A 24,667-nucleotide genomic window follows, 5' to 3' on the forward strand; every position below is an offset into this window, starting at 1 on the left:
AGTCACTCAGACAGGCCGCACTGCAAGGCTAAGTCTCCAGCTCTATGGATACTACACTCTAAAGATGCCCCACCGGGGGTCTCACCACCTATCGGCTTGCATCCAACCGAGTGTTGACTTCCTAGGGCTCTGTATTGATCTCCTCTCTGTGATGAGGCTGGCTGAATTTGTAATCCCACCCGGGCTGCTGTCCTGTCAAAGTGCTTGTAGGTGCAGCATGCTAAACTCTTGCCGCATATAACCGCGTCTCGGTCCCGGTACTCCATCAGCTGACGTCACTGGCCGAGGTCACGTGACATGTTTCGCTCCTTCCTCTGAGCTTTTTCAAACGAAAACGAGGTCTGGGTTCTGGATTTCCTATGAAGAGCGTTCCTTTCAGCCGCTTCCCCCAATCAGGGGGCTTGTTCATCCCAGATGAACCCAGACTTCGTTTTCGTTTGAAAAAGCTCAGAGGGAGGAGCGAAACATGTCACGTGACCTCGGCTAGTGACGTCAGCTGATGGAGTACCGGGACTGAGACGTAGCAAGAGTTTAGCACGCTGCACCGGATGGGATTACAAATTCAGCCAGCCTCATCACAGAGAGGAGATCAATACAGAGCCCTAGGAAGTCAACACTCGGTTGGATGCAAGCCGATAGGTGGTGAGACCCCCGGTGGGGCATCTTTAGCGTGTAGTATCCATAGAGCTGGAGACTGAGTGATCTAGTTTTTAAGTTTTTACTGTTACATTATCTCTGCTCAATGACGCCTTCATTGAAGTATGCCAAAGCTCAAATCCATGAATCATTTACCCTTTTTATCTCTTTCCTGCTCCAGGAAGCTTTTTACTGACAGGAAAGTGTTTTATGGCTGTAATTACTTATCAGTGAGGGTTTTGCTATAGTCTGACCCAGTCCGACCTGGTCCCGACCCAAACGAAAACTGTCACTTACATACCTGATGTTTAACTCTTTCAGGCAGATAAAGAAAAAAAGTAACACAGCATAGTTGTCACCTCATGTCACATGTCACCTCGGTTGTCCTTTAAGACAGCAAAGCACCCCCCACCACACACACACACACACACACACACACACACACACACACACACACACACACACACACACACACACACACACACACACACACACTACATGCATGCACACACACACACATCATCATGCAGTATGTAAATACCATAGTCCACAATGTTCCCTTGTAGTAGGTCATGGCCCTCTTGTATGCAGTATTACATAAAGCTTTGCTTTATACAAACTGGTACAATGACATAGCAACAGGGCACACCCAAACTTCTTGCCCCAGACCAGCCCTTCATATAAAGTACTTGTACTTGTTTAATTTCCCATATTGCACCAATGGAAGCACAATCATGTTTGTTAGCTTGCAGAAACTGTGATTGAGTTATATTGTGTCAGGTAATTGTGTTTGTGGAAGTTGATGATAGAGAAAAGAGAGTCCCTCAGTCAAAAAGTTCACAGAGAGACCCAGAGGAGTTGGCCCTGTAACTCTGTCATCACATTGTGAAGGCTTATAAAGATATTTTTTTTTTATTCTCTTTTATTAGTGACTATGCTTTGCTTGTTTAACATAAATACAGGGCCCGAGCTACCATAGGAAAAATGGGCAATTGCCCCAGGGCCCCAGAGCCTGTAGGGGCCCCCAAGGTGTCCCTCCCTATCTTAATTGTTGCTCCCCAGGGACTCTGCAGAGTCTGTTAAGTTGGGAGGTGATTGGGGGAGGGTCAGCAGCCAGCTCAGGGGCCCAGGAGGGAAATTTGGCTGCAACAAAGGGCCTCTAATGGCGCTTTTTGGTCGGGGGGTGTCTTTAGGGGGGCCCCTAGGCTAATTTTATCCAAGGCCCAATTGTTCATTGAACCGGCCCTGCATAAATATTACTATGACAGCCTGCAAAGCAAGTATAAGGTCTACTGTATATGCATAGCATGAGCAAATCTGTGTGTGTTCTCTGTAGTCTTCCATCTGAGCCAGTCTGTCTTTTATTATGTTCTTGGTGCCCTGTGTGGAGGAGATGAAGGAAGTGCAGCCAAAGTATGCTTCTAGGGAGAGGTGTGCGTAGACAGTCTATCACATGCATCTCTGCACATGGGAGGAAGCACTTCAGGGAGGCTAGAGTCAAGTGAACTGCTGTCAAGGTGTGAGGTGGAAGAATCTGTAATCTGACATCCTGGACTCTGGGTTCCTGTCAGTAACAATGGACATTTCTATAACTGCAGCTGAGCTGAATGCAAGTATTCCTTGACTGAGCCTAACTACAGCGTGACAAGTGGTGCCGCAGATCGTGTCACATCCTGACAGTGACTTTGGCTACTGACAACTACTGCCACTGCCTACTAACTACCAGGCTTACTGCTATCACCACCCCCCTTTTGGTGATTTTACTCATTTATTTTGTCTGTTGTGGAAATACTTACAGTTATATCTTAGGAATTTGGGAAAGTCTCCAGTTCCTGAAATGTGAAAAATGTTCACAAAAAAACCTTCATATCACTCTTCACCTGGTGGCCAAAGGACAACAACTGGGCTTTCCGCTACAGAATAAGCTAGGCTTAATTCTGCACTCAAGTATTAAAATAAAGTTGAATGCTGACTTCCAAGTGGCTAACAAGCAGCCTTTTTGGAGTAAGCATTTAAAGGAATACTATCGATTCACATATTTTTTTCAATTGACACAGGAATTGTTTGGGAAGTGCTGCTAAGTACTGGTGTATACATTTTAGTAGCAACTTAATTGTTTACTGTTAGCAAAATACTTTCAAAGTTTACTGACGCCAAAACTGACGGCTGACTGAGCCATGAGGAGAGGGGAAATTCCCCTCACACTTGATCAGTTAACTCTATGTGTAGCTCTGTGTGTGACAGAGAGAGAGAACTCCCAACAGCTGCAGATCCTGTGTCCTGTGTTTCTCACTGAAGTGTCTGAAGAGAGCAGAGGAAATGTAACTAATTCTCACAGCATTTCATGCTGTTTTGCTTTCAGAGTTTGATATGTTTGATATTTGCTTTCTGTAGTCTGCTTCAATGCACAGCCAGAGTTGCATATCAGACACCCCTTCTGCAATTGATTTGTCCCAATATAGCTAAATCCTACCCTCAATAAATTACAGTTTTTGCCTCTGATATTTAACATGAAAAGTAGGAAAATGTTTACACAGCTACTTAGACATTATTTGCACACTGCCATTTTAGAATACTTGGGTATCGATAATATTCCTTTAACTTTATTTCTATATAGCTGTTTGAATGTGAATCTGGCCTGCTCCCCTGTGAACAGATATACCCTTAGGGCCCATTCACACTAGATGCGTTTTTCTGAGAGCTTTGTAATTGATTATCGCTTTTTAAAAATCTCTCCCATTCACTTTCATTAAAATTGCTGTAAAAATTGCAGCGATTTCGCGATCACATGTGCAATTTTTACCGCTATTTTAGTGAAAGTGAATGGTAGCGATTCTTAAAAAGTGTGAATCAATCACATAGCGCTCAGAAAAGCGCTTCTAGTGTGAATAGGCCCAAAGACTTAAAAAATGTGTTACTCTCCTGCTTGTGTGATTGGATTAATCATAGCTCCCAACTGTGCTTCCCTCTTTGGGAAACAAATCCCTTTCTCCCTCTTTTTTCTTAATTTTTCCCTCTTTCAGGTGTGATGTACAGATCTGTGTAAATATATGAATTTTTCTCTTGAAAAATGTGTCAGAGAGACAATAAACATTATTATGCTTTAAATGAATATATTTCTTACTTTCAAATGTTATTAAAAAATAAAACTAATGATGATAGAAGGACAAGTGTGGTTTGAATGATGAAACTACCGTACATCTTTTGCTGAATAATTCTTTGTGATATGGGCGACTAGGAATGTGGTGGGGGAGTGGCTAAAGGTGTAGTAGGGGAGTGTCTTAAAGGACAACTATCGATAAAAAAGTTTTGATGAAATACTCTGTGTTAGGGTTCACATTACCACTACTACTACCAGTGCTGGGGGCACAGTTTTCTCTGTCTGCTTTAAAATCATCCCTTCATCCTAACACAGCTCACAAATACTTCACTGTTTTCTCCTCACTGCATGCGGGAGGGTCTGAGGAGAAAAGCTGATCAGAGGAGGTAACAGGTAGCTAGATGTGCTTTAATATAAGTAGCAGACAGGTGGATATGTATACATCACTCCTGACTGACTGCTTGTGATGTTACACTTCTAGCTCTGCAGCATGTAACAAAGCTCTAGTTGCTCAGTGTTGTCCGGGAGAAGGGGGGGGGGGACCTTGATAAAGACATACTGATAATGCCTTTCTGAACAGTCATATAAATGAAGACAATAAACACAAATTGCTGTAAACGTACCCCTTATCACCACCTGAATAAGATAATTTCAGCTAGGTGATTACTAAATTAAACACTGAGGAGTTGATAGCAACCCCCCTGTGCAGGAACATGCTCCAACTCTGCAGAACCGACACCTTTTGTATCTGGAGGTGTTGGGATGATTTTACAGCAGAGAGGCAGAGCTGTGTAATGAAGGAAATTGCTCCCAGTATTTGTGCTAATGTGCACCCTAACATACAGTATTTAAAAAAAAAGAAAGAAAAAAAAAAGTGCTTTCATCGATAGATGCCCTATAAAGTGTCCCTCTTTGTTAACTCAAAAATTTGCGAGGTATGGGATTAATTCTATACTTCCAGAGAGATGAACAGTCTAGGCCTCGTCTCCATTACTCAGGGCTCTATGGGAAGGTGAGTAGTCAACACATGCTTTCCCATATTTCAAAATGGGAGAGTGGATCATGGATCTTTTGCATAAATACTGGCATATCCAACGTATTTAGCACTGAGCTACATTTTTAAGTATATGCCGTGCATGGCTTCTTGCATGCCTGGTTGCCTGTTCTTAAATTACTCTTGTTTTTGTATCTACAGTGATTACAGATATGTGGCAGCTGCTCTTGCTGTCATGCGGAACGTCACTCAGCAGATTAATGAGAGGAAGAGAAGACTGGAAAATATTGATAAAATTGCACAGTGGCAGGCGTCAGTCCTGGACTGGGAGGTTTGTGAAAAAAAATCTTCTTTATCATGTTTGTGGTGTTATGATTAGCATAGAGTATTAGCACATTTCTGTCATCATCATGTTTGGGTTTTTAGTGGTAATTTGGTGCAGGCAACCTCAGTGTTGGACGGTTTCAATCCAGCACCGCTGCATCCCATGTTTTAATGTTGTAGTTAGCCAAAGACTGTGCTTCAGTTTTAATGTTGTTGTGATGTTGTAAAGCAAGTATGAGGGCTAAACTTGGTTCTATATGTTATGGTTCAGGTCAGTGTAATTTGTCATATAGTCTCTCCTGCCCTGTTTGCAGTGATCTCTTTAAAGGTGTCCATGCACAATAAAATATAATAATATATAGCGTTAACATTTGTATACCACTTGTGTTCTGTCGGACTCAGCGCACTGGAGAGCTGCAGCCACTAGGGGCGCACTTAGTACGCCACCCTGGAACATTTGGGAGTCTTCCCTCCTTTCTGAATAGGTAACGGGCTCCAGCCAGGATTCAATCCCTGGTCCCTTGTGTCAAAGGTGGTGTCCTTAACCAGTACACTATACTGCCACCCTACCATAAAAATATTTTATTTTATTTTCGATAAAAGCAATCAATTGAAAGTTTTTTCTTTACATTCGACCAAGAAATATGACCAAATTTCCCATATATTTTGATATAAGTCAATTGAGAGTGGTAGAAATGTCATTTTTTCAGAAAATAGACCACACAATGTTATAAGTATCAGAATACCACCCAGTTTTATGAGCATCAGAATACCACACAGTGCTATGTGTATCAGAATACCACACAGTTTCATAATTATCAGAACACCACACAAAGCTATATGTATACAGTGCTATGAGCATTAGAATACAACACAGTGTCATGAGTATCAGAATATCACACAGTGGCATGAGTATCAGAATACCATACAGTTCTATGAGTATCAGAATACCACACAGTTTCATAAGTATCAGAATACCACACAGTTCTATGAGTATCAGAATACCACACAGTTTCATGAGTATCAGAATACCACACAGTTTCATAAGTATCAGAATACCACACAGTTCTATGAGTATCAGAATACCACACAGTTTCATAAGTATCAGAATACCACACAGTTCTATGAGTATCAGAATACCACACAGTTTCATGAGTATCAGAATACCACACAGTTTCATAAGTATCAGAATACCACACAGTTCTATGAGTATTAGAATACCACACAGTTCTATGAGTATTAGAATACCACACAGTTCTATGAGTATCAGAATGCCACACAGTTTCATGAGTATCAGAATACCACACAGTTTCATAAGTATCAGAATACCACACAGTTCTATGAGTATTAGAATACCACACAGTTCTATGAGTATTAGAATACCACACAGTTCTATGAGTATCAGAATGCCACACAGTTTCATGAGTATCAGAATACCACAAAGTTTCATAAGTATCAGAATATCACACAGTTCTATGAGTATCAGAATATCACACAGTTCTATGAATATCAGAATACCACACAGTGCTACAAATATCAAAATACCACACAGTGCTATGAGTATCAAAATACCACAAAGTGCTATGAGTATCAAAATACCACAAAGTGCTATGAGTATCAGAATACCACACAGTGCTATTAGTATCAAAATACCACACAGTTTCATGAGTATCTGAATACCACATAGTGGGATAAGAATCAGAATACCACACAGTTTCATGAGCATCAGAATACCACACAGTGCCACAAATATCAAAATATCGCACAGTTCTATGAGTATCAGAATACCACACAGTGCTACAAATATCAAAATATCACACAGTGCTATGAGTATCAAAATACCACACAGTGCTATGAGTATCAGAATACCACACAGTGCTATGAGTATCAGAATACCACACAGTTTCATGAGTATCTGAATACCAGATAGTGGTATAAGAATCAGAATACCACACAGTTTCATGAGTATCTGAATACCAGATAGTGGTATAAGAATCAGAATACCACACAGTTTCATGAGTATCAGAATACCACACAGCGCTATGAGCTTTAGAATAGCTCACAGTGGTCACTCAGAAGCCCAGAGGTATAAGGAGGCCCCAATTACTACTTCACTCCCTTCGATAAAGGTTTTTTTCCTTCAGATCAGGTGTCTTTGTGGCTATACTTGTTATGCTGGGGGGTGTCCCATTTTCTGTAGTTCCGTCCCTGCACACAGTGTTATGAATATCAGAATATCACACAAGGATATGAGTATCAAAATACCACATAGTGCTATGAATATCAAAATACCACACAGTGGCATGAGTATCAGAATACCACACTGTTATGAGTATCAAAATACCTCACAGTTTCTTGAGTATCAGAATAACGCAGTGTTATTAGTATCATAATACCACACAGTGGCATGAGTATCAAAAGACCACACCGTTTCATGAGTATCACTATACCTTGCAGTGTTACGAGTATCAGAATGCCACACAGTGCTGCAAGTTTCAGAATACCACTCAGACATGTTTTTCACATAGAGTGCAAGTGTTTCCTGATGCAGGCTTTCATTCCAAATACAATGGGCTCTATTCATAAAACATTTGCGGTAAAAAAAATCTTGGAGGGAAAACACTGCATCGGTATTTAACACTTTTGTGTGCTAATTCATATAAATGTTTACACTTGCGATAATAGGTCGGGGAATTCCCGCACTAAACTGGCAGTGCTGCTGAGTTGTTACATTTGCTGGCTGAATTGATACATTTTCTCCTGCAGAGACAGCCTTAGTATAAAGGAGGCAGCCCCAGCATCCCTTTACATGTGCATTTTCTGCCTCTCCTAAATCTGCACTGAATCTGTGTATTAGTCTTCCTAAACAATCTATTTAATTGCTGCAGCTTAGAAGGACTTCAATAAATGTTACACATGCAGGCTTTCTGATGTGAAATTTATCTGAAAACAGGTACCCAAGGGGTTAAAAAAAACACAGCCTTGGTATTCTGGAATGCCTTGTCTGTTCTCCTCTTACTGCAGCTGCCTGGGAGGTCTTTCTCATTCACTTGCTGTTATCTTGACAGTTACCCCTGGCTTATCACCTTATCTAAAAAGCCGGGTTTCTCCGCACACATTCAGCCTGCTCTAATCTTTATGAATTAACCTTCAGTGACATGTGTTGTGATAATCTCCGCACAAGGCGGTCATTTCCCGTACTGCACAGGAATGTCAGATGTTCATGCGGAAACAGCCTTTATGAATGCCCACGTTGCTAAATGGTCGGAAAAGTCAGCTGTTTTGAGCAGAAAACTTGCGGTAAAGTTTTATGAATAGAGCCCAATGTATTTGAATGAGCATTTTCATTGCATTTTCCTGGTGTTTGCTGTAGCTTGCAAGTACTGAGCGTAAGCTGGTCATAGATTTACAGTGTTATTTGCACTGTGAATGCTTAACAACTGCTCACAAAAAATGGCTGTAGGTGGTTTTAAGCATTTGGTAGGCATTGGCATAAACTTCAGTTGTTAGGTGAATGCCTGCCAAAAAGTCAGAAAAAGCCACAGGGGACATTATTTACATATCTAGCCAGGCAAATAATAGCTATGAGCGGCAGACTGAGCTGTCTCAAAAATAATGTGTGGCAATTTCACACACAGGCCTTTGCCTGGCTACACAGAAATAAGAAAATCTTCTCTGAATGTAAGGAACAGACCTTAGAGCTAAGACATGAAGGTCCAATTTGGCTTAAGAAACATTTTTGCCATTTGATGGTATGCTTAGATGTACACAAGTAATTATAACCTTTTTCTGTAAGCTACGTGGGAGTTCTCTAGGAGGACATTTCCAATACTCTGCTAGCTCTAGGAGAAATGCTTGTGTCATCTTAGAGACTTTAGCTATGATCAAATGATTGCTAACCATTACTGTACATCCAGAGTTAAGTACTGGTTCGCTGTGCTGGACAGATGGCTGAGAAATTTGAAGTTACATGTCCAGGAACTGAAACTTAAAGGGGTGGAGTCAGGGTCTGGCCGAGGCAGAGGCTGGGGAGGCACTAGCTTTTGGCTGCAGAGCCATGAGGGTATGCCTATGCCCCCCACATACCCACCCCCGGCCAAATTCAGAGCATACAGAGTGATCTGGAACAGTTACCTGTCTCAGGCCGCCGGGATCCCTGTTCACCCTGTTGCACAGTCACAAAATCTCCTCTCTGTGATGTCCTGTAGTGGCGCCTCTCATTTCATGCGCCATTGGAGCAGTCAGAGAGGGGATTCTGTTTTTGTGCGACAGGGCAAAGAGGGATCCCGGCAGCGCAGAGACAGGTTCCAGCTCACTACACATACTCTTCATATGGGGGGTGGGGGAATCTGCATAAACATTGGGGGCACATCCGACTATACTGGGTAGGGGCTACCTAATACTGGGACTCATCTAACTATACTAGGGTCGGGGCTACATAATACAAGGGGCACATCTGGCTGTACCTGCGACCTGGATCCTGGCCCAACTGGATCCTTAATGCAGTGCCCAGAGCTGATCAGGCCAGCACTTCACAAAATCACTCAGTGCTCCTTGCAAAGTGGTCTTTTCCCAGAAGAACTAAAAAAAGCAATCATAAAACCCCTCCTGAAGAAACCATCACTAGATCCTGATTCTGTAACCAACTACAGACCGGTGGCGAACTTACCATTCCTATCAAAAGTTATCGAGAAAGCAGTCGCCAACCAGCTAGAAGCCAGGCTTACAGATAACAACATCTTTGATACTTTTCAGTCAGGATTCAGGAAAAGGCACAGCACTGAAACAGCATTAGTCCGAGTAATGAATGATCTACTTACTGCAAGAGACAAGGGTGATTGCTCAATTCTGATTCTTCTTGACTTGTCAGCAGCATTTGATACTGTGGATCATGAAATTCTTATCCAGCGACTGAAGAATTACTGTGGCCTAAGGGGTACTGTTCTTAGATGGTTTCAGACCTTCCTATCTGGCAGGACACAGCAAGTATGTCTGGGCACACACTACTCTAATCCAGTGCCACTTGCCTATGGAGTTCCACAGGGTTCTGTACTATCACCATTACTCTTTGCAGCCTATATGCTCCCACTGGGCAAAATAATCCAGAACTATGGCCTAGGATACCATTGTTATGCAGATGACACACAACTGTATCTGTCCTTCAAGCCTGGCACCCAAGACCCATCAGCATCCATAAATGCGTGTCTAGTGGATTTACAAAATTGGATGAACACCAGCTGGCTGAGGCTGAACTCTGACAAAACAGAGGTGTTGGTGGTAGGTGGTCCACACATGATGGATAAAGTTCAAAACGCTCACCACCTCAAACTAGCAATTGGGGGAGATACTGTACAGTATAAAGACTCTGTGCGAAACCTTGGGGTGATCCTGGATGGAAATCTAAAACTCAGACAGCAGGTATCAGCTGTCGTCAAGTCTTCCTTCTTCCATCTAAGAAATATAGCGAAAATCAAACGCCTTATCCCAGCTGAAGACCTACCTGCCCTGGTTCACACATTTGTATCCTCCCGCCTAGACTACTGCAACGCCCTGTTCATCGGATCTACAGATAAGGCTCTGCGCCCCTTACAGCTAGTACAGAATGCTGCAGCCAGACTCCTAGCCAATGCCCCCCGCAGCTCACACATCACCCCAGTACTGCAAACTCTTCACTGGTTGCCAGTAAAATGGAGAATCAATTTTAAGATCTGCCTGCTGACATTCAAGGCTCTACACCACATGGGACCCAAATACATAGCGGATCTATTGGAACTTTATGCCCCTTCACGCACCCTCCGCTCTGCCAACAAGATGAAGCTGGTTATTCCCAGGATACACTTAACATTTGGTGCTCGGGCCTTTTCCTACGCAGCCCCTACTCTATGGAACTCACTTCCACAATCAGTACGAGAGGCTCCTTCTCTGGACAGCTTTAAAAAAAGGCTAAAAACTCACCTCTTTTCCCGAGCCTTTGAGACTGCATAATGCAGGGTCACAGCGCTTTGAGTCCCCAGGGAGAAAAGCGCTATATAAATATTATTGTTATTGTTATTGTTATTGTTACTGTGGAGGGGCGCTACCTAATACTGGGGGCCCCTCAGACTATCTAATCTGAGTTGGGGAATACCTAGTGCTGGAAGAACATCTGACTATCTGTACAGAGTAGGGAGATTACCTAACACTGGAGGGCACATCTTGCCATTTGAGGGGGGTGGGGTGACTTACTTTAGAATCAATGCCTCTAGTGCTGGAGAACCTCATCCCAGCCCTGGGTGAGTTTAGGGAGTTCAAAATAGCCTTCGGATATTGCGCTCTAATGTGTCCAGTATCAGGTGATTCCAGCTTGGTCCCTTATATGTGCAAATCACCTCAAAATATGTAATAAAAACAAACAAACAAACACAGTGTAGTTTAAAACTACAAATGGCACCACATGCTTTTCAGTTTACCATTTGAAATCTAACACTGTCACCATGCATATGGATATGACAGCTCCTCACCCTCTTATGTGACAGCCACATCACAGAAAGCATTCACGTTTGTGTATGACAGTAAGGACATCCACCGTTATTCCTAAAACCAGGTTTCCTCCACCTCACAACACAAGTGGCCTCTCACCTTGTACTCTGCTGTCCAGGTTAGAAGACAGCACACTGCGCTCAGCAAGTCTCCTGTATCCCAATGGATAGCCAGGCAGGCAGCTCTTGTATATACCTTGTACTCTGCTGTCCAGGTTAGAAGACAACACACTGCGCTCAGCAAGTCTCCTGTATCCCAATGGATAGCCAGGCAGGCAGCGCTTGTATATACCCTTGCATCAGATTGCACACATCACCTGAGCTTTTCATAGTGTAAAGCCGTGATTTTAATACAAATATAAAAAGTAGTGCACTCACATGTTCCAAAATGTTGAAATACAAGCATGTAACAGCAGCAAGTCCGTGCTGATCTCACCTGTCTGTAGCTCTACCCTACACGTTTCACACTGATGTGTACTCATTTCGGATTATAGCGAGTCAGCCTATAGTTGTTAAACATTATATTAAGCATTATAGGCTGAGCTGTAAAAACTCTGCCTGCCTGCCATGGACTGCAGAAGTTAGAAAGATCACTATTTGCTTAACTAATAGCACAGGGGTAGTGAAAAAATACCAGTACTTACGTATTATACCATCTGAAGAGTTTGGCAGTTCCTTGTTTAAGTTTTACTTGCTCCAAAGACCAATATTTAACCCTTGTTGAAAAGCTGAAAGTCCTGGCGTTCCATTACACCAGGTCCCTTGTCAGTGTAATGCTCCGTTACCAAGTTAAAGGGTTTTGAAGGAGGGGTGTCCCCTGAATCTTGGCTGCGCTAAGCGTGATTGCAGAAGTACCAGACAAACCCGACATTGATGATCAGCAGCACCCCTGGGAGGTCGTCTTCTGGCGCAGGAGTCTCATTACAGAAGAAGAAGGAGTAGACAAGCTATACACCCTCCTGACCTCTGTCAGTGTGTTACTAGCTGGAGACTCTATTAACCCTCCTGGCGGTCTATTAAAAACTGCCAGGGGGCAGCGCTGCCTTTTTTAAATTTTTTTAAGCCTAGGGCTTGCTACATGATAGCCGCTGCTCAGCGGCATCCCCCCAGCCCCTCCAATCGCCTCCGGCGATAGGCGATCAGGAAATCCCGTTCAAAGAACGGGATTTCCTGGAGGGCTTCCCCCATCGCCATGGCGACGGGGCGGGATGACGTCACCGACGTCATGGACGTTGTGACGTCTAAGGGAGACCCGATCCACCCCTTAGCGCTGCTCGGCGCGGGGCGGCGGCGATCGGTGTGCGATCAGCAAAAAAAAAATTATGCAGATCGGCCCAGCAGGGCTTGAGAAAACCTCCTGCGCGGCTTACCCCGCCAGGAAGGTTAAGATGAAGGAGCAGCCCAGCTATACACCCTCTTCACCTCTCAAGATGCAGGGGTCACCCCTCCTTTAAAACCCTTTAACTTGGCAATGGAGCATTACATTGACAAGAGACCTAGTGTAATGGAAAGCCAGAACTTTTCAGTTTTTCAAAAAGGGTTAAATCTTGGTAGTGGAGCACAGAACTTAAACAAGGAACTGCCAAACTCTTCAGACGGTATAATACATAAGCACCAAAATACATAAATGAATTTACACAAAACCTTGCAAGGAGTTAATTTTTATACAACAGTATTAACTGCAAAAATATTCATCTAATAAGTCTTAATACAAGACCATTGCTGGAGTTCTTCTTTAATGATTGCTGTACAGGGAAATGCTGATACCATAGTGCTTTGGAAATAAGATGATTTACTATAGAATCTGGTGGAATTATAGGTCATTGCAGTTAGGTACATATTTTTTCCAACGTCTCCTTCTGTTTGTTGTGTTTTCAAGCCAAAGTAGAACATATATCACCCACATGAAGATAAGCTATTTTCTAGGAAGAATTTTTTATGGGACAGTCTGGCTTGAGCCATTATTCCTTATGAGTTATGTGAGATTTGAAGCATTTTTATAAGAAATTGAAAGCCAGCTGTAAATCTGTTTGGAGGAAATGGATATATATCAATTGTGAGATGATTAGTTTCCATTGAATAGGAGAACAGAGGTGACCCCGATAGGTTGCCGTCACCTGCGCTAGCTGTGGAACTGCCTGATTGATATTCATGCTCTTAAATAACAGGCCTCTTCCTTTTCAGAGGTCATGTTATTCGCTCTCCCATTTTATTTAACTATAGGTAACCGCCTTAACTGACAAAGGTGGAAGAATGATTTGTCTCTGTCAATCAGAAAATGTAAATAAACTACAAGGACATTTATGTTTTTTCCTCACCAAACAAAAGGAATATGTTTTGTGCATTCCCAAGAGCACAGGATAATGTAGCATAAGCATTTTTACTGCAATACCAAGCTGTGCTGTCACTCATTACAAATATTTTATCATATCTTACCATAATCTTTGTATGTATACACAGTTCGCATTTATTATGGCTATGATTGAAAAACAGGGCCAATATGGTACAAAATTTATGTCAGAGCTGAAATTCCAGTTAGAAAGTCCATTCTTTGTACAAAAATGTACTACCATAGTCATTAATTTATGATTACCTCAGATATTATGTATGGTTATAAGAGAGTTAAGGAACAATGTTTTCTTTTTTTCTTGATTTTCCTGCTAAAAGAGCAAAACATTTATTTTCCTGTGCATTTCGTGGCATTTTGTTGCTATGTTATTCTCTTCCTGTATGATGGACTGCCAGGCGAGATCCACAACCCTGGCTGTCCAGACCACACCCCTACCATTTACCTTAGTGTAAACTTTGCATTTTTTGCTGTTATGTTATTCTCTACCTGTGTGATGAACTGCCAGAGAGATCCACAACCCTGGCAGTCCAGACCACACCCCTGCCATTTACCTTAGTGTAAGCTTTGCATTTTTTGCTGTTATGTTATTCTCTTCCTGTGTGATGGACTGCCAGAGAGATCCACAACCCTGGCAGTCCAGACCACACCCCTGCCATTTACCTTAGTGTAAGCTTTGCATTTTTTGCTGTTATGTTATTCTCTTCCTGTGTGATGGACTGCCAGAGAGATCCACAACCCTGGCAGTCCAGACCACACCCCTGCCATTTACCTTAGTGTAAGCTTTGCATTTTTTGCTGTTATGTTATTCTCTTCCTGTGTGATGGACTGCCAGAGAGATCCACAACCCTGGCAGTCCAGACCACACAAGAAGAAAAGAGTTTTTAAGTGCGCTCTCCAAATCAGTTATGGCCCTTTAAACATGAACTCGGTGCAGCTCTCTTGTACTGGATGGAGCCAGTAACTATTAAAACAAGAAGGTAGGGGGAACAGAGAGCGCTCCGATAGTGCATTTAACACAAATTATACTCAGCACACACTAAAACCATAACACTTACAATTTCTAGTCACTGTGCAGGAACTCTCGGTAATCAAACATTCCGCAGAGATCACCTGCAGCCGGCTGGGACTCCCGGAGCTCCTGAGCTGGGGGCGGGGCCACAAACTTCCTACTGGGGAGTGCTGAGCATGCGTCTCCCCAGTAGGAAGTTTGTAGCCACGCCCCCAGCTCAGGAGCTCCGGGAGTCCCAGCCGGCTGCAGGTGATCTCTGCGGAATGTTTGATTACTGAGAGTTCCTGCACAGTGACTAGAAATTGTAAGTGTTATGGTTTTAGTGTGTGCTGAGTATAATTTGTGTTTAATGCACTATCGGAGCGCTCTCTGTTCCCCCTACCTTCTAGTCCAGACCACACCCCTGCCATTTACCTTAGTGTAAGCTGTGCATTTTTTGTTGTTATGTTATTCTCTTCCTGTGTGATGGAATGCCAGCGAGATCCACAACCCTGGCAGTCCAGGCCACACCCCTACCTCAGTGTAACACATATCATCAAGCAGCAATAAAGGTCTTTTTTCGGAAGTTCAAGAAGAGGTGATGCCAAAGAGAATGCCCACCCAGTGGGAAAATGTTGATTACAAAATAATTTAACTTAAAAAAGAATTTCCATTTTTTCTTTATGTAAGTTACTCTGTAGTGACAGGCATAAGGAGACCTCTGTGTGTATTTTGCTTTAAAACAATGACAGTTGCCTGGCTGGCTTGCTTATCCTGTTCCTCCAATCACTGAAGTCATAGACCCAGAATGAGTATATCGATCACGTGCGTTGACAAATGCTTGACAACACTAGCTCCTTGCTTGTCTCAGGTGTGTGATTCAGACACTACTGAAGCCAAAAGAGCAGCAGGACGCCAGGCAACTGGCAGTATCTTAAAGGAAATAAGTTTCAGAATTGTACTTTATTATTATTTTATTTATTTTCATGTTATACTTCAATGAAAAAAAAAAAAAAAAAACAGCCAGGAGTAAAATTTGTATTTTTTTACTTTAGTGACATTGCAGCACATTTCCATTTTTTTGATTTGGGTAAAGCCATAAACTGTATATGGAGTGTACATATTTTATACTGCTCAAGAAGAGCCATTGAATTCTACCTGCCATTAAATTGTCATATCTATCATAGACATCCTGTGATGGCTTGGAGTACCTGCTTACACCCTGTTCTACAACCCAGATGTCTAGCAGTTGGATCGCCTAGTAACTCCTGAACTCTATTTTAGGACCATATTCCGTGGGGAAATGCTGCTGCATCATGTCACTATGGCATGTCTCTAAAGACTGTAACATGTAGCTAAGAGACTTGTACAGATTCTGACCCTAGTGCTACTGAAGCTTGTCAGCATGTTTGTGTGGAAATTGCTTTCACTCCAAGTACAAGTCTGCTATTACATACATGGTGTAGCCTCCAGAGGCACTGTAGCAGTCGGTGAAGAAGGATTACCCCAGGAGCTGAATTTACCTAATGTGTGGTAAATTTATGCAGAACAGGGATTTATAATGGACCAATCTACTGGATTTCCCACATGTGATCCAGTTTGCCATTGTCCATATTATACAAGGTTTGGAGTGGACATGACATTTAGGAAAAGCTCAAAAAAGAAGTGTGCATTGTGTTTGTTTGCGCACGTGCTTACCATGTGCGTGTGTTTGTGTGTGTGTGTGCATGTGTTTGTGTGTATGTGTGCGTACATGTGCGTATGTGTGCATACATGTGTTTGTGTGTACGTGTGTGTGTGTGTAGGTATGTGTGTGTGTGTGTGTGTATGTGTGCGTACATGTGTGTGTGTGTGCGTACATGTGTGTGTGTGTGTGTGTGCATTCGTGTGTGTGTGTGTTTGTGTGTGTGTGTGTATGTGTGCGTACATGTGTGTGTGTGTGTGTGTGCTGCGTACATGTGTGTGCATACGTGTGTGTGTGTGTGTGTGTGTGTGTGTGTGTGTGTACATGTGTGTATATATGTGTTTGTGTGTGCGTGTGCCTGAAGGGAGGGGAATGCAACTAGGCAATTTCTTATTATTTTACTATGGTAATTAAATACAATATTGTGCATTGCTCTTCCAAGTGACATTTTGTGTGTATTACAAATATTAAGAATGGGGACAATCTATTCCTCTATCTTTTCTATAGAAAATACATTGTGGTAAACACCTTTGCTGCCTAAGGATATATTTTGCAAGAAGGTTACGGGGTTAATGCAGCAACTGATGTGGAATAATTTTCCCCTGGGAAGACCCCAGCATCTCCAGGCTTGTATACATGACATTTTCCCTGATGCATCTGTTATCTGACTAAGCCAGTCCCCTCTAAATATGGAGTCACAGATGTGTGCTTCAATGAGCCCCAAATAATCCTCAGCAGAGCTGATAGGGAGCAGCGACTGGCAGCTGAGAGACCCAGAGAATCTAATTGAATTCAAATTGAATACTCAACTGCAGTAACAAGTGCAATTGGTGTATGTTATTGGTTGCCTTGTCTCGGGCTGATTATATTAACACTGTGTTGTGTGGCAGTAATTTTCCACTCTCGCTATTTGTGTTGCTGCTAGATTCTTTCCAGGCGATCTTCCTTGCAGACTTACATTGGTAGGGCAGGCAGAGTATACTTGCTCAGTCATGCAGCCCTTCATATACATAAAATATATTCTCATTCTTCCACCATGCGATCCCTGGAGTATTTTTGTAAAGGAGCAAGATCAGTAACTAGTCAAGGGCCTCACCATCTTTGAGCTGAGCTGCCATTTCCAGCAGCAAAAAGGTTAACCAGTTTTGTGCATAATAGAAGAACTGCCTACGTAGCTGTCAAGTTGGATGCTTTCATGTGTGTTCAGATTCTCCAGTAAGGCATTGAAACTCACATTTAAAAGCCCTTTTTTCATGCCTTCTCACATCAAACGCTGGGCTGAAAACCGTGCATCGTGCCGTTAAGATGCTGTTCTGGAGACAGGGCCAGCTTGATCAGCAAATCTCTTGAGGAAAATAAAGTCAGAGACTACAACAGGGTTTTCAAACAACAGAAAGCATCAAAAGGGAGCCTGGTGGAAAAAAAATAGCGAGACGTTGCTTTTACTTTCCCTCCCGTCTGATCTCCCCTTTGCCTGCAGTGCTAATCAGTCTGTGAGTCCCTAATTAGAACACAGCTCTGCCACTCACTAAATCAGGAATTACTGCACCCACTCTACAAGTAAATAACTCCCTTTCATACAACGTGGCTGAACAGTGTTATTAGCAATCGAAATTTTCTAATAGTTTAGTGCTTTGTATTTACCAAGCTGTTACTTCCAAGGCGTTGATGTAACCACCTCTGGGGAGGTGTTCGCTCAAGAGAAGATGAGCATGGTGACAGCCCAAATTCCAACATGCTCATCCTCAGGACCGTTCTGTGGAAATCTGTAGATTGGTGGTGCTTCGAGGTGTTTCACTCATATGTCCATATTCCATTTTCTGTTTATAGATTCTGTATGTTAAAGTATACCCGAGGCAATATGTAACATGATGAGAGAAACATGTATAAGTACAGTGCAAAACATACTAATAATCAGGCTGGTTTACTTGTTTTAGTTTGCTGCCTGAAAGAGTTAATTTCTAGGCATGGAAGTGACAGCTTCTGTCTTGTTGGTAGACATTGGGAATAGAGTAAACATCACTGATAAGCTAATTCCAGCAATAAAAGTTTTCCTGGCAGAATACAACTTCTGAGGGCAGGGAGAGATTTAAAAAAAACATGAACTATTGACCTTTTTCTAACTCTGGGACACTTAATATGGCTGCCACTGATTAAAGACAGTAAAACATTCAACCTACTTTGAAACTGTTTAAATATAAAACAAAACCATGCTATATCTTAGAAAAAAAGGTAATTTTTAGTAGGAGGATAAGTATAATTGTTTAACTCAACAGTTTATTTTCACCTCGTGTTCACTTTAACATAAAATATAAATGTAGAAGTATAAAGTATAGCAACCTGTGATATCTTGTCACATGAACACTGCCTGAATGTAAATTGATTCTGATGATGATAGAGGAATAAGTAATCTACATAGTAGGGTTCTGTTTGCCTGAGGGCTCGTTTCCACTATCGCGAATCTGCATGCGTCCAACGCATGCAGATTCGCACATGTAATGCAAGTGAATGGACCTGTTTCCACTGTAGCGTTTGCGTGGTGCGTTTTTATGAGCGGTGAAAAAACGCACAAAAGAGCCAACGAATTCGCCTGCTAGTGGAATGCATGCGAATCGCCGCTAATGTATTTAATAGGGAAATCGCATGCGTTTTTTTACGCGTTATTTTACGCGATTACGCATGCGATTACGCATAGGAACCAATGTAAATTAACACAGGCAGTGACATGGTTAAAAACGCACATAGCCTAACCTATGCGAAATCGCATGCGTAATCGCGTAAAATAACGCGTAAAAAAAACGCACCTGCATGCGATTTCTTCTGCGGTGGAATCCAGGCGATTCCGCACCGCTACAGTGGAAACGAGCCCTCACAGAGAAGATGAGGATGTGATTGTGTTTTAGACACTAGTCCAAGTAATATATTAATTACATACAGAGGTTTAATTGCACAGTGCATTTTAGAATTCACATTTTTTTTTAAATAAAGTGAACACAATGCGTGAGACCTATTGAGGTTGACATATTTATTTCCTTGCAAATAATGCACATTGCTTGGCTGTCCTACTGATCCACTGCCTCTAATACTTTTAAGTATAGACCCTGAGCAAGCTTGCAGATCAGATGTTTCTGACAAAAATCTGACAAGTCTATGTGCATGCTTGTTTCAGGTGTGTGATTCCGACACTGCTGACTAGAAAAATCCGCAGGATTGCCAGGCAACTGGTATTGTTTAAAATGGAATAAATATGGCAGCCTCCATATAACTCTCACCTCGAGTGGGTTGGTTAGAATCTCCAACATGCTGTTATTATCTTCATTCCCGTTGGCGAGATGTATCCATATTTTTTTTCCTAGAGACTAAACAGGAAACTAGAATAATTTTCCCAAAAATCTGACACATATATTTGCATGCTTGTTTCAGGTGTCTGATTCAGGGACTACTGACTAGCAGCAAACTAGAATAATTTTACCAAATGATAGATCAAATCCCATCTATTGTCACCAAAATACAGTACAGACCAAAAGTTTGGACAAAACCTTCTCATTCAAAGATACTTCTTTATTTTCATGACTATGAAGATTGTAGATTCACACTAAAGGCATCCAAACTATGAATTAACACACGTGAAAGTATAGTACATAACCAAAAAGTGTGAAACAACTGAAAATATGTCATATTCTAGGTTCTTCAAAGTAGCCACCTTTTGCTTTGATTACTGCTTTGCACACTCTTTCTCATTTCTCATGTTAATTGAGTTTGGAAGAATATCCGATCTCAATTATCACAATTATCACAAGTCTGCACACAGCGCAGCTCCTCTGCGCGCTGTGTGTAGTGTAACACATAAGGAACTAAAGCGGCAGGTGTCGGAGTTATGTGTGACAGCGGGGAGGAAGAACTGTCACTTCCTCCCCTATAATATCCAACGTTCTGCCTCAGTCGAAGACTTTGACTGAGCAGAACGGGGCTAGAGGGCGCACAAGAGGGGGAAGGCTGGTGCTGTGTCGCAGCACCAGCAATAAAACAATATTAAAAGTTTAAGGGGAGGGGAAAAGAGGGTAAGCAGTACTTTAAATGCAGATATAGAATTTTCCATAACTACTTCCTGTGGTGAAATATTCTCTATTGTAACCACTCTTGCTGTAAAGAATCCTTTCCTAAATACATGGCAAAACCTCTTTTCCCTCCATACGTGGATTATGTCCTTTGTACAAGCCTAGTAACAAAAAGCTCAACTGCCAAGGTTTTGTATTGCTCTCTGATTTATTTATACATGTTAATCAGGGGTGCCTTAAGCATCTTTTTTTCCAAGCTAAATATACCCAGTTTGTCCAAATTTTCTTGGTAAGTGAGACATTCAATGTTCTGATAAATTGAGTTTCTATCTTTTTAAGTGTTCAGGTTTGTCAATGTCCTTTCTATAGTGTGTTGCCCAAAACTGTATCCCATACTCCAGATGTGGCCTCACAGGTGATTTATACAGAGGGAACAGCATACTAGCATTTTGTAATAAATCCTGTTTTATGCATCCCAGAATTAATTATATTTGCTTTAGCTGCTACTTGGCATTGAAATTGGTTATTTAATTTGTTATCAACCAGTATTCCAAAGTCCTTCTCCAAGTCCGATGTTCCCACCTGTAAGACACATGACACAGGTACTTCCATCTAAATAACATTTAAGCATTCTGGGATCTAACGTCACCAAGCTACGATATTTGGGATAATGGAGGAAACCAGAGTGGTGGTAGGAAACACAGGCTGACATGGAGAACCTTCAAACTCCATCATGCTGAACCAGGGACTCCAAAGCTACAAGGGTAGAAAGATAGCTATTATACCATTCTTCCACACTAAAATGACTTCAGTCTAATTTCAAATGTAATAGAGTACAGAAGCATACCTAAGGCCTCGTTCACATTTTGGCAGCGCATATGGTATGCGATCAGCAAGAACATCAGAAGTGCGTAGAGAGCACTTCTGAGGTTCAGACTAGGCACGCTGCACAGCAGTGTGCGATGTGCTATCGCACTACTGCACACATTTTTTGCAAACCGCATTGCTGATCACATTCACTGTAATGAATGGGATCAGCAGCACAATGCTCTGCAATGCAGATGGCATGCGATTGGGTGCGCTAGCGTCCCGAACGCACGCCCAGATGTATTGCCTAATACATATGCTTAAGGCCTCATTCACATTGGATAAGAAACGTGTAAAAGCGTCTGATAAAAAACGCCTGTGTTGGTGTGCGTTTTAGTGCGCGTTTCGTTGTGGTGTGCTTTTTTAAGTGGACCCATGCATTTACATGCGCTTAAAAGCGTTTTTTCAGCATGTTTTGCTTATTGTAGCACTAGCAGTTGTCAATTACGATTTGTTTTAATTTGAATTGTTGTTTTTTTTCAATTAGGGATAAAAAACGCATGCGATTCTATGCACTAAAAAAAACGTGCCCATTCACTTGCATTGATGTGCACTTTACAGCTCAACACACAGAAATGCATGCAATACTACGTTTTTGTAACACAGCTCAGCACAGCACATAGATGTGAAGCAGGTACATTTAATTACAAGGGAAAAACAATACCTTACAGAACGCACAGCGCAATGCACTGTGAAAAGCGCACAGAAACGGTCCTGATGTCAACGAGGCCTAATTCTGTTGGTAGAGACTGAATACCATGCACACTGCCAAAACACATTAAAACTTAGAGGGGAAAGTATCCAAATTGCTTGAAGGCATTGTATTCAGTAAGCACAAGATTACAGTATATAAGAACTTGTATAGACTCTCAGAGGAGGTGAGGGGTCAATGTGAGTTTCACATTCACCTGCGTGCTCTGGCAATACTTAAACCATGTTTATTTAATTCATGATAATATTAGCTCAGAGGACAGGTAAGGGTTAATGTTATGCTAGGTACACGCTGTGCAACTTCCTATCAGATTGATGGGTTGCAATGATTATTTCTGACTTTTTCGATCGGCTCCCGATCGATAACAGGATTGATTTTGTGAAGTAATGATCTGAAAATTGATCCTATTATTGATTAGGAGCAGTTTGGACATGTATACACGATGCAACTTTTCGTCAGCTTGCCCGTTGATCTGAAGGGAAATTACATTGTGTGTACCTAGCATTAGTAATTTAACACTGTGCTTTACCATATCAGTTGATAGTCCTGTAATGTGTCAGTAGATATTGCTTGTCATATTTATTCTGTTACTAAACAATATTATGGTTGGATTGATGAAATGGCTAGACACAGATTAAACTGTGATGGGTCCAAAATGTGACTTTGGGATTAGATGACCAAATGCATTCTAAAACCTTTTATGGACTCTTATATTAGTGAGGCCATTTATAAAGCCTTCCCTGCTGATGTAGCCATTAAGGGGGAGGGGCTTATTCTGCTTGGTGTATTTTTATATAGCGATCGATGGAAGAGAATTGTAGAGGGGCAGGGGGAACACCTACAATGCTGCCCATAATTATTCATACCCCTGGAAAATTTTGACTTAAAGTTACTTTTATTCAACCAGCAAGTAACTTTTTGATGGGAAATTACATAGGTGTCCCTCAAAAGATAATAAGACCATGTACAAAATGCATTATTTTCTTTACATTTGAGCAAAAAGTGCCCAGTCCAAAATTATTCACACCCTTCTTAATAATCAATAGAAAAGCCTTTATTGGCTATTACAGCAATCAAACGCTTCCTATAATTGCAGACCAGCATTTTGCATGTGTTCACAGGTATTTTCGCCCATTCATCTTTAGCAATGAGCTCCAAATCTTTCAGTTTGAAGGGTCTTCTTGACATCACCCTGATCTTTAGCTCTCTCCACAGATTCTCGTTTGGATTCAAGTCAGGACTCTAGCTGGGCCACTCCAAAACATTAATGTTGTATCTGCTAACCATTTCTTAACTCCTATTGCGGTGTGTTCTCATGCTGAAATGTCCACTGGTGCCCAAGGCCAAGTTTCTCTGCAGACTGCCTGTTGTTGTTGAGAATCCTTTTTTCATGGTGCCGTTTACTGTGATTAGGTTCCCTGGTCCATTGGCTGAAAAAAAAACCCTAACCGCATTAGGTTTCCACCTCCATGTTTGACAGTGGGGATGGTGTTCTTTGGTTTGAAGGCTTCTCCTTTTTACGCCAAATGAAGGAAACATCGTTGTAACCAAACAATTCAATTTTTGTTTCATCTGACCATAACACAGAAGACCAGAAGTCTTCTTCTTTATCCAGATGAGCATTTGCAAAGGTCAAGCGAGCTTTTGTGTGCCTTATCTGGAGAAGTGGCGACCTCCTTGGTCTGCATCCGTGGAACCCAGTAGTGTTCAGTGTCGGTTGTATTGTCAGCCTTGAGACATTGCCACCAGCAGAGTCCAGCTTCACCAGGATGGCCTTGGTGGTGATCCTTGGATTCTTTTTCACCTCTCTCATTATCCTCCTGGCCAGCACAGGGGTCATTTTTGGCTTCTGACCACGTCCTTTGAGATTTTCCACAGTGCGGGACATCTTGTATTTTTTAATAATACTTTGCACTGTGGCCACTGGAACTTGAAAACATTTAGACATGGCCTTGTAACCTTTTCCTGACTTGTGAGCCGCCACAATGCGCAGCCGCAGATAATCACTGAGCTCCTTTGTCTTAGCCATGATGTCCAGTCCACAAACCAACTGTAGAGAACTGCTGTTTTCTCACCTGTTGAGTTGATTAAAACAGCTGTTCCCAGTTAACCTCCCTGGTGGTAAGGACTAGGCTGACTCGTTGTTAAAAAACTTTCTACAAACGGTATGGACGAGTTAGCTTCGTCAATGCTGAAAACTGGCCTGGAAAGAGTTATAATGGTATATGTGCACCACCTACTAGGCAGATATTACAGAAAATTCAGTTCTGGAATCTAATACTATACTGTATACTGTACAGAGAATAGACGTCCAAGATGAGTCAGCACCGTCTTCTGTATAATTAAGCTCTTTTATTAGATTAAAAGCATAATGGCAGGCATATCCAGCGACAGCTCCGCTGTTTCGGGCAAACAGCCCTTTATCAAGCCAGGCAG

At 42.0% G+C, this 24,667-nt stretch overlaps 1 protein-coding gene across 9 annotated transcripts in view; it reads left to right on the forward strand.

Moving 5' to 3' along the window:
- The window catches only part of ARHGEF9 (Cdc42 guanine nucleotide exchange factor 9), a 662,656-nt gene that overhangs the window by 553,225 nt on the left and 84,764 nt on the right, over window positions 1–24,667 (forward strand). For all 9 annotated transcript variants that reach the window (XM_068247541.1, XM_068247542.1, XM_068247540.1 and 6 more), the window contains one exon: window positions 4,932–5,061. In XM_068247541.1, coding sequence (XP_068103642.1) covers window positions 4,932–5,061 — 130 coding nt within the window. The remainder of the gene's footprint in view (window positions 1–4,931; window positions 5,062–24,667) is intronic.

The sequence above is a fragment of the Hyperolius riggenbachi genome, chromosome 8 (genome assembly GCF_040937935.1).
Source record: "Hyperolius riggenbachi isolate aHypRig1 chromosome 8, aHypRig1.pri, whole genome shotgun sequence".
NCBI classification, from domain to species: domain Eukaryota; kingdom Metazoa; phylum Chordata; class Amphibia; order Anura; family Hyperoliidae; genus Hyperolius; species Hyperolius riggenbachi.